This window comes from Chrysochloris asiatica, unplaced genomic scaffold, assembly GCF_000296735.1.
Source record: "Chrysochloris asiatica unplaced genomic scaffold, ChrAsi1.0 scaffold00172, whole genome shotgun sequence".
Lineage (NCBI taxonomy): Eukaryota > Metazoa > Chordata > Mammalia > Afrosoricida > Chrysochloridae > Chrysochloris > Chrysochloris asiatica.
Window position 1 is genome coordinate 2,801,425 of NW_006408690.1, and position 11,595 is coordinate 2,813,019.

The 11,595-nt window shown below is 40.8% G+C and overlaps 1 protein-coding gene across 1 annotated transcript in view; it reads left to right on the forward strand.

Annotated features, from left to right (window-relative positions):
* The window catches only part of GAD2 (glutamate decarboxylase 2 (pancreatic islets and brain, 65kDa)), a 106,124-nt gene that overhangs the window by 89,590 nt on the left and 4,939 nt on the right, over positions 1 to 11,595 (forward strand). The window contains exons 14-15 of the mRNA XM_006871656.1: positions 6,168 to 6,275; positions 6,610 to 6,699. Of these exons, the coding sequence (XP_006871718.1) occupies positions 6,168 to 6,275; positions 6,610 to 6,699 (198 nt within the window). The remainder of the gene's footprint in view (positions 1 to 6,167; positions 6,276 to 6,609; positions 6,700 to 11,595) is intronic.

Here is an 11,595-nt window from a genome sequence, read left to right on the forward strand (position 1 = left end):
ATGTTTGTTGGCTGCCCTGATCTCTTCCTTAGTGAAGTGTCTGTTCATATTCTGTGCCCACTTTTTAATTGTCACCCATGTTTTTAAGAGCTTGTTTAGCTTCTTCTACCACCTCTCCTGGCATAAGCTGGCCTTTTGAAGGGTCCATACCTAGTTGTCCTGAAATGTAGACAGTACTGTCGACTAACACAGCTTGACTGTAGGGACCAATGGCCCTGGGACTTTCGCAGTGCTGATCTCCTTTCTGATAAAGGGTGACTAATCCTTTTGTCCTTTTGGCCAGCGGTCATTGCAAAGTGCAAAATACTCCTTATACCAGCCTCATTCCTCGCCGAACTAATCTAGGCTATAGATTTTTATGGGCACAGAAAACCTCATCTTTCTCCTTCAGAGCAGCTGGTGGGCTTGAACCATAAACCTGGTAGTTAGCAGTACAGTATTATCTTACTGAGCCACAGCAAGATATTAAAGATAATATTGCTACTGACTCATATTGACCCTTTATAGGATTTCTCATCTTTCTCTTATGGAATGCCTAGTGGATTCGAACTGCTGACCTTGCAGTTAGCAACCAATGCATAAACCACTATACTACCAGGGCTCCTAAAGATAATATTAGGGACATATTAAATAATGACATTTTCTCTTGTGGCTTGAGTTGAAAATGTTTATTTTATACTCCACTTATGGTTTTAGTTTGAAGTTGTTGTAGTTAAGTGCTGTGGAGTCTGTTCTGACTCATAGTGACCCTACGTAGGGTTTCCGAGGCTGTAAGTCTTTACAGGAGCAGAAAGCCTCATCTTTCTCCTGCAGAACAGCTGGTAGTTTCGAACTGCCGGCCTTGTGGTTAGCAGCCTGATTTGTAACCACTACACTACCAGAGCATAATTTAATTGCAATTGCATTCAAATATGTAAGAATGCTACATTAATACTTGTACTTTTGGATTATTAGACTTACCGGGTATAGAGCCTTGATATGGCACTGTAGGATAAACACTGGACTGCTAAAAACAAGGTCAGCAGTTCAAACCAACCAGTTACTCTTGGAAATCTTATACAGAGGTGGCTAAGGGTCAAGACCGACTCAAAAACACACAGCAGTAACAACAAAGTTTCATTAAATGATTATAAAATGTAAGAAAGGACTTATTAATTCTTGTAAGCCTGTTCTGTCAGGCTTTTAAAGTGTTTGAAAGGCTGGGATATACTAAATTTTCATATAAGACCAAAACATACTGCCAATAAGTTGATTCTGATTCATAGTGACAATGTGGAACCAGGTAGAACCGCACCATAGGGTTTCCAAGGCTGAATTTTTTACAGAAAATGACTGCCTCATCTTTCTTCTGTGGAGCTGCCTGTGGGTTGGACCTGACTACCTTCCAGTTAGCAGTTGAACCACCAGGTCTCCTTGCTTTAATATATGTTGTTGTTCTTAAGTTCTGTCAATGTATGGCTGCAGTCATTTTTGTATTGTCTTTAGCAAAATTTTTATTTGCATGTGATATTAATGATATTGTGTGATGATTTCCACATTCTTTTGGGTCACCTCTGTTTGGAAAGGGCACAAATATGGATCTCTTCCAGGAAATTTGCCAAATTTCTTGGCATAGATTAGTGAGTGACTCCAGTGCTGCATCAGTTTGTTGAAAGGTTCAAATTTGTATTCCATCAATTCCCAGTGCTCTGTTCTTTGCCAATGCATTAAATGCACCTTGGACTTTTTCTTTCAGTATCATTGGATCTTGATCATCTACCACCTCTTGAAATGACTGATCATTGACCATTTCTTTTTGATACAGTGGCACTGTGTATTCCTCCCATCTTTTTGTGATGCTTTCTGCATCATTCAATATTTTTCCATCATAATCCTTCAATAGTACAAGTCAAGACTTGAACTTTTTCTTCAGTTCTTTTAGTTTGAGAACTGATAAATGCTGAGTGTATTCTTCCCTTTTGGTTTTCTAACTCCAATCTTTGGAGTTGACCATTTCGTTATAATATTTGACTTTGTTTTCTCAAGCTAACCTTTGAAATTCTCAATTTAGCTCTTGTATCTCCTCATATCTTCCATTGCCTTTACCATCTCTACCCTGGAGAGCAACTTTCAGAGTCTCTTCTGACATCCATTTTGGTCTCTTCCTTCTTTCTTGTCTTCTTAATGACCTTTTGCTTTCTTCCTGTATGATGTTCATGAGGCCATCCCACAACTCTTCTGGTCTTCGGTCTTTAGTGTATAATGCATCGAATCTGTTCTTCAGATGATCTCTAAATTCAGGTGGGATATGTGCAAGGTCATATTTTGGCTCTTGTGGGCTTGTTTCAATATTCTTTAGCTTCAAACTGAACTTGCATACGAACAACTGATGGTCTGTTCCACAGTCTGCCCCTGGCCTTATTAGCTGATGATATGGAGTTTTTCTACCGTCTCTTTCTATAGGTGGAAACCTTAGGTTGTACAGTTCTACTCTGACACACCATGAAACACACATAGTGGATTCACCATGAGTTAGAGTCTATTTAGGGTCTATTTAATGGCAACTGTTTTTTTTGTTTTTTAAATAAGTGCATGAGGAGTGTCACTGTTGTTGTTGTTAAGTGCCATTGAGTCGATTCTGACCCATAGCAACCTTGTATAGGTTTACAAGGAGCAGTTGGTGAGCTTGAACCACTGACTTTGCAGTTCAAATGACTTTGCAATCTGAGGCATTAGTCCACAGTGCCACACCAGGACTCCGAGGAGTGGCATAGAAAACTCTAATATTTCCTTAGAAGCTCATGGTGCCTCCTTTTCATGTTAGATATTTGTAAGAATGAGATTCATTTTCATTTTCAAAGTTTTGAAGACTTTGAAGGGATCTTTCAAAATTCATTCACCAAATATGTCTTGAGGAATTATCTCTGGTAGCATAGTGGTTGCAAATCGGGCTGTTAACCACAAGTTCAGCATTTTGAAACACAGGAGAAAGATGAGGATTTATGCTCCCATAAAGATTTATGGAGTCCTGGTGTGGCACTGTGGGTTAATGCGCTGGACTGCACAGTTGGTTTGAGCCTCAAGGTCGGAGGTTCAAGCTCACCAGCCACTCCTCGGAAACCCTATAAAGGGTTGCTACGGGTTGGAACTGACTCGACAGCACTTAACAACAACAACAAAGATGTACAGCCTTGGAAACCCTATATAAGGTCACTATGAGTCCACAGCACATAACGATCACCAAACCAATCCTGAATGTGATAATGACAAAGGCACATTTTGAACTTTGTCAAACACTGAGTCACCATGACCTGAGTCGCTGGAAGGAAGCTGAAAGTTCAGATGAGAACTCCTTGAGGGAAAGGTCAGACACCCAGCATGAGGGTTATGGTGAAGGAGCTTCAGGAAAACATCATTTCATTTCCCCCCTTGTTGTTGACACTCTTAATTCTGGAATGTGCTCTCTTTGATGGAACCATATTTTTGTTCACTGGTGTATCTCTCACACACATGTCAGATTAGGTGTTCAATGTATATTTGTTGATTGAATGAATGGAAATATAAATTTTAAGTTAAGGGGCTTATACAAAGTAAGTTATACTAACTTATACAAAGTTTATACAAAGTAAGTTCTCAGAAACCATCTGTAAAAGAACCAAGTTAATTGTATTACAAATGTGGATTCTCAGGTCCCACCCAGATCCCCAAACCAGAATTTCAGGAAGATTAACTAAGTTCATGTTATCTTCTTCAGTAACCTCACTGACTGACTCCCAAGTCTTCAGCTACTGCCTCTGTGTTGTTTCTGGAAACTTTTTGATTATTGGCCATTTTTCTCTGCTTCACTAAATCCATATACAAAAACTCTCAGGGCCCACAGATACTGCTTCTGAAATAATTGCTGAAACCCTCGCTGCTATCTCCATTTTTACTGCAACATCCCATGTCAGATCCTCTTACTTTTCACCTGTACTATTCACCACTGGCAAGTCAATTCCAACTCATAATGACCCAAAAGATAGATAGAACTGCTCCAGAGGGTTTCCAAGACTGTAAATCTTTATGGAAAAAGACTGCCACATCCTTCTTCTGTGGAGCAGCTAGTGGGTCTGAACTGTTAACCTTTTGGTTTGCAGCCAAGTGCTTTATCAACTGCACCACCAGGGCTCACTGTCATCTGGGCTACAGCTTCCTAGTTATCCTTCAGTCAATTTAGATTCTCCATTAGTTAAGAAAATACACGTTAGCTCCTACTTGACAGTCTTCCTGCAGCATCTTTCTGTCAGCTCCACGGGTCACAATCAACCTATCTTATCAAAGATTCAACTCCATGTTATCTCTTGATAAGTCATTCTTGATTCTCACATCAGGAATGGGGTCTTCATCCTTTAAGTTCTCAAAATGAGTCTCAGTTTTTCTTATAACCTGTTAGGTAAAGGTTATCTGTACTTCTGTCTTATCCTGTCCGGAAAGTTGCAGTCTCCTTATCCTATTCAGTTGATCAATAGGAACTCCTAGGTACTTCCATGTACTTCTTTAACCTCCACTGAAAGAGACAGTCACACTGCCCTGACCAATCCCAGAATACAGACCTAGACTAGTGAAGGCAAAAAGAACTCACCCTGTGGTCTGTGGTAATCACACTGCCTTTGCAATGTGACCAAACTAGTTTCAGAGAATTCACTTTACCTTGCAACATCACTGTGTATGAAAGGCAAGTATCATTATCTCCCTATGGCCAGAGAAATGAATCCCAGCCATACTACAGTTTCACATATTAGAGTCATGCTGGCCTTGCCCATATCCCGGATCAGGTACATAAATTTTAAAGTCAAATTTAAACTTTGGTTTGATCCAAAGGATTCCATATGGAGAAGAACAGTTAGCTTCCTTCCGTCCTACCTAGTATCCATCCCAAGTAGGACAAAGCAGCCAGGTCAGTACAAACCAATACTGATTTTCTTGGTACCCACAGACTCATGGAGCACATGGCACAGTGTTTCCCTGAGCATCCAGGCCTCAGCCTACACCCATCTTTGGGGTCATTGAGAACCAGTTGGCTTCCTTTGACCCGATGAGCTGAGGCAGCAATCTACAATGCCAATTCACTTCTGATCCCTTTAGATTTCTTAGAAGTAGCCTGTTCCTAAGTTAACAGTCACTGCCTCATTATATTTTCCTCTTTTTCCCTGAGATGAGACATTGTATAAATCTCTATAACTGTTCCCTCTGGTTTCCATGTTGATTAGTCAGTGGTAGGCCAGTTCTAAGGGCCCCTGGCATGAGCATTAGCTGTTTTTCTAGTCTATTGTTGTTGTTGTTGTTAAGTGCCTTCGAGTCAATTCCAACCCATAGTGACCCCTTATAGAGTTTCCAAGGAGGAGCTGGTGAGCTTGAACCACCGACCTTGAGGTTCAAACTGACCTTGCAGTTAGCACTCAGTAAATGCTAAAAGACATAGGAGAAAACCCATTTTGCACAGTAATTCCCCAGCATGTACTTATTTCCCTTAATTCGAACCCAAGGCTATTCTGTTGTTTTTTTATGTCTGGATCCAGACTCTCAGAGCTAAAAAGAAAAGGGTCTCCTTACAAATATGAGAAGCAATTATCCCCAAGGGAGAAATCTAATGAGCTTTGCCAAGTGGCAGGCTAACCCAAGAAAAGCATCTGTGTGTTCCCTAAGATTCATTCATTCATTTGTTCAACAAATATTCATTGAGCACCTACTCTGTTTGTTTTAAGGGAGAACCTTAGGAGAGCAAAGAGGGTGTCTGGGAATGGACCATTTACAGGTTGGCATCTGGGAGTGAGATGGTCTGTGACATGCTGCTAGTCTGCAGGAGAGGCTAGCTGAGCCATCCTGCTGTTAGTGACACCAGGATTACTCCATGGGAAGGTAGAGGCAGATTTTCCCCTTGAGTAATCAGAATAATGACTTGGGAATGAAGGCTCTGGAAGAAAGGGTCCCATCCAGGAGAGCAGTAATGAGGTCAATAAAGAACAAAAGCATCTGTTGGGGAGAACATTAAAGGAAAAAATAGCAGTCAGAAATGCCTCTAGAAACATAGCCTGGCATGAGGAAAGTGCCAGAAGAGAGCAGAGACAGCAGTAACAGAAATGACTCAGTCTCCAGAGAGGTCACTGACAACACGATCTGCCTAACACACTTGTTCTTTTCTGACTCAGGGGACAACTGGGTTTGAAGCACAGATTGATAAGTGTTTGGAGCTGGCAGAGTATTTATACAATATCATCAAAAACCGAGAAGGTTATCAAATGGTGTTTGATGGAAAGGTAAGTGTTCTCTTGTTTACAATCCCAAAAGAGTTCAGACATTTCCACTGTTTATCACTGATAGTTTTTGATGTAACTAATACTCTTTCCAGGTAAGCAGGGCCACTCCAAAACAGGAAGGAGTAGATGCAGAAGTAGCTTTACTGAGCTGAAATCAAAAGCAAACTTAAGAACCACTCCATATAATATGCAAGCCAGGTTTTCTGAAGGCAATCACTGATTTTAAAATAGCAATGGTAATCTGAACCTGCCAGATACAGAGATTTGACATGTCCTCAAATTTCCACAGTTGCTGGTTTGGGCTGAATATGAATCTTAACTTTCCTCTTTGTAGCCTCAGCACACCAATGTCTGCTTCTGGTATATACCTCCGAGTTTGCGTACCCTGGAAGATAATGAAGAAAGGATGAGTCGCCTCTCAAAGGTCAGTGATACTGGAGCCCCCAGTGTGTATACTAGATCTTTCCTATTCATAGTGTCTTTAGGAGAATTTGGACATTGTTGCTTTGTGGGCACCTACTCCCAACCAGGAGTCCTGGTCTGGTGCTGTGCGTTAATTCACTGGACTGCAAAGTCTCTTAGAACCACAAGGTTGGTGGTTCAAGCTCACTGGTTGCTCCTCAGTCGCTATGGGTCGGAATCTACTCGGTGGCACATAACAACAACAACTCCTGACTCATGGTGACCCCATGTGTGTCAGAGTGAAACTTTGCTTCATAGAGTTTCCAGTGGCAGTCATCATTCGGAAGGAGATTTGACAGTTTGTTCTTCCAAGGCACCTTGTGGGTGGACTCAAACAGCCAAGTTTTAGGTTAGTAGCCAAGCGCTTAACCATTTGGACCACCCCAGGACTCCCTGTGGCCAATAGGACATCCTTTTTCTTTTATTCTCTCCTACTCCCATCATTTACACTTTGATTAACAACCTAGGCCAAAGACAGTCTTCAGCAGAGATACAGCATAGAGTTGTCTTCCATAGAGTTGTAGGAGTAGGAAGCTAGGATGGTCATGTGCCCTTGGATCTTAGTGCTTTTCATTTGTCCTTGTTTCCTTCTATTTACCATAAAGCAAAGAAGTGAGGGACCCCTCACTGCCTTCCCAATGTGAGCCACAGGCCCTTTCTCCACTGCTAAGGATCAGAGCTACCTGAAGGACCTTTCTGAATGCTTTATTTCCTTCCTTCTGTGTAAAATAAAGAACAAGACTACCTAGCCTGTGGCATAAAGATATTGTAGGGATTTAAAACCTTCAGAAACCCTCATAAATGTTAACCCTTACCCTTCAACTGTACGTCTAATCGCAAAGTTGATGTTACAAACCTACCAACTGCTCTTTGGCAATCCTGTACAGAGTAGAGTCGCTATAGATCAGAACTGACTAGACGGCACTTATCAAAAACAGCAGAGTGTCACCAGGAGGGACACTTATGCCTGGTTGAGGACTTTAAATTAAGCCATCAAATTAATGTTACAGGAACCCTGGTGGTGCTGTAGGATAAGCACTGGACTGCTAACCTCAAGGTCAGTAGTTCAAACCCACCAGCTGCTCTGCAGGAGAAAGAGGAAGCTTTCTGTTCCTGTAAAGATTTACAGCCTCGGAAACCCTATACAGGGTCGCTATAAGTCGGAATCGACTCCATGGCTATAGGTTTAGGTGGGTTTAGACGGCACAGTGGTTAAGTGCTTGGCTAATAGCCAAAAGATTGGTGGTTCGAATCCACCAACTGCTCTGTGGGAGGAAAATGTGGCATTCTGCTTCCATAAAGATTTATAACCTTGGAAACTCCATGGACTATTCTATAGGGTCACTATGAGTCAGAATAGACTGCACAGCAATGGGTCTAGATTATAATTGGTGCTTGCTGCACATTAGGATCATGTGGGTACTTCTATACTGGTAACCAGGTCTTGCCCTGAGAGCATTTAATTCTTTTGGTTTTATTTGGGCTTGGAAAGTTATAAAAGTTCTTCACTGGGTATATGTTTTGGGTGGGGTTGGTGGCACTTAGGTCATATACATATTTGAAATTTTCACTTCCTGGAAGTGGTTCATTCCAAGAAGTCAAACCTAAAAGGAAGGAAAGAGTGAAGATTGTTGAAGGTAGTAAGTGCTGGCCAAAAAAATCAAGAAACATCTATGGTTTTCACACTACTCCCTACCCAAAGGTTGGTAGTTTGAACCAACCAGGAAGAAAGGCTTGGTGATCTGCTTCCATAAGGATTGCAGATGAGAAAACCCCAGGGAGAAGTCAGTAACACATAAGTTGGCACCTACTCCATGGCAACTGGTTTGGTTTTTTAGATTTATAATCAAGAAGAACCTGAAAGTAAAGACAACCTTTCAAAAAGTCAACAATGGATTTAAAAAGTAACTTAGAGAAGCGAGTAGTTTGACCTAATAACACAAGTGACTTTTTAAAAGTCTATGTCTATCAAATGTAATGGAGGAATTTAGTTAATGAAATTGGAACATTTTCAAACATCTTATTTATGGTTATCCTGCTTTCCCCTTTTCCAAAAATGTATCTCAGGCTCCCAAGATTTAAGCACAAAACATGTTTCTAATATATACTGGAAACATCCGAGTTGTAATATCTTATAAGGTTATTTCATAATGCTTTTATCTGAGCCCCTTTGGGAGGAAACAAATGTGCATAAATTCAAGTTATGAAAGAATTTTGTGGCTATTGATTGAAAAAACAAAAACAAAAAAACAACCTAGCAGCAAAAGGGATAAAAAGAGAAAAAGTTATACCCTATGACAGTTCCCAAAAGCTCTTTACTGATTAGGCCTTTAGTGACTTTTCAACAGGCAGCCTCTGGGTCCCTCTTGGCTTTCTTTATGAAACAAAACCAAACACACAACCAAAAAAAAAAAAAAAGTCTGGAAGCAAATAAAAACTTTATATATTCATCAAAATAATCAGAATCTTATTTTTCTGTTTAGCTTGCAATTCATGATTACACAATTAAGCAAATAGTTTATGTTCCTACTTATTTTAATTCAACAGCATTTTCTAGAACAGCCAAAAGTCCTATGTATTTGTTGTTGTTGTTGTTGTTAAGTGCCATCGAGTCGGTTCCGACCCATAGCGACCCAGTACAGGGTTTCCAAGGGGTGTAAATCTTTACAGGAGTAGAAAGCCTCATCTTTCTCCCGCGGAGCAGCTGGTAGTTCCGAACCGCTGACCTTAAGGTTCGCAGCCCGATTCGTAACCATTACGCTACCAGAGCTCCTTTTAGACAGCTATAATTTTTGCCAATCCAGCGAACTTCAGGAACTGGGGGCATTCAATATCACTTTACGTCTAACTTTGCTTGAGATGATTGCTGTTAACATGAATCTTTTAACCTTTGATAGCATTCATTGGTAAAGTTAGGGGTGATTGCTCTTCAATAATTAGTGCCCTTCCGATGTGATTTCATGTAGGTAACCCATGGAAACAAAATCAGAGTTAAATTCACTGAGCAACGCATACTGTCAGTATTTTATCGGTTCTAAGGATAGTAGCATAGTGATATAGTGGTTACGAGTCGGGTTGCCAACCTCAAGGTCCTCAGTTCAAACCTACCAGCTGTTCCGCAGGAGAAAGATGAGGCTTTCTGCTCCCGTAAAGATTTACAGCCTCGGAAACCCTGTACAGGGGCGCCATGAGTTGGAACCGACTCCACGGCACATAACCACCCACCATCAAGGAGCTCTGGTAGCGTAGGGGTTACTAGTCGGGCTGCCAACCTCAAGGTCAGCAGTTCAAAACTACCAGAGGTTCCTCAGGAGAAAGATGAGGCGTTCTGCAACCGTAAAGGTTTACAGCCTCGGAAACCCTGTGCAGGGTCACTATGAGTCGGAGCCAACTCTATGGTACTTAACAACAACAAAGAGCAGGAATAATTCATTACACATATAAAGCTCTAAGATTCTTATGTGATTTTTTTTTCTTCTTTTAACTCCTTCAGACACATGGATTTAGAATTCCTTTTCTAATTTGGGATTTGCTTCTCAGGAGCATGTTCATGTGCAACACATCACAGTACAATGGAATAAATGCCATGTCCTGAGGCTAGGATAGTCTAGTAGATATATTTTCAGACCTTAATTCTAGACTTGAGAGATTTAAATTCTTCTTCATATGTTTATTTTCTGGGATGAGCTTGATTCCGTATATGTTTCCTTAATTCTTTGGTGAAAGAAGGATCAATCCCAAAGACACATTCTGCTTGACGTTACCTCTCCATAGACTAAGAAAGGGCCAGGAGAGGACTTGATAACTGTTGTTACTGCTGTCGAGGGCCACTGAGTTGGTTCCAACTCAGAGTGACACTGATCAGGGTTTCCGAGAAGCGACTGTTGAAATTGAACCCCTGACATTGCAAAGCGGAATCCATTGACTTATCTTACTAGTCAACCTAGAATCAGAAAATGCCAACAGTGGAATCCTCATCTCACCTACCTCCATGTTTAGATGAAGAAACTAGGTCCAGAACATGAAGTGTCTGGTGAAGTGAATTTTGCCTTTACCTTTAGTAAAGTCTCACCAGTGATTGGGGACCTTGCTGATTTCACGCATTTCATTTCAAAGATGAAAATCTCATGGTAAACCTGTGATTGTTTAAGGGCTGATAGTCACAAGTCACATGTTCATAGAAGTATTCCATTTGGATTAAATTACCCTTAATTAAGAAGAATCTAACAATGATTTAAAAAAAAAGGCATGGTTCTCATTTTGAGCCAACTGACTACATGTGCTAAAGTTTGAATCCTCGCTGATGGCTGTCATTCATGGTTACATATTTGTAGACATGAACTTAAAAAACCAGATGTTAGATTCACAAATTCCAGTGGTAATTATCTGTGAGGAGGTGATATACAAAGTTAGATATAATTTAAATCCATGCCTCTTCCAAGATAGCTGTTCCCACTATGCTATTTTTTTATAGTCAGTAAGGCTTTAGGAAATCACAAGCATTGGTACAGATTAAATTCTGGTCTTCAAATATATGTGTTGTAAATCCTAACCTAATCGATATGTGTGTGTGTGTGTGTGTATATATATATATATAATCCTGGCAGCTCTGTGGGTTAGGCATCTGGCTGCTAACCAACTTGTGGCCTGCCAACTGCAAGGTTAGCAGTTCAAACTCACCAACCACTCTTCAGGAAAAAAATAAAGTTGTCTGCTCCTATAAAGGCGTATCAGGTTTCCTAAGAAGTGGCTAGCTAGTGAGTTTGAACCACTGACTTTGCAGTTAGCAGTTCAGTGCTTATCCTATAAGTGCCACAGCAGGAGTCGATATGAACTTGAGAACATTTAACAACAACAA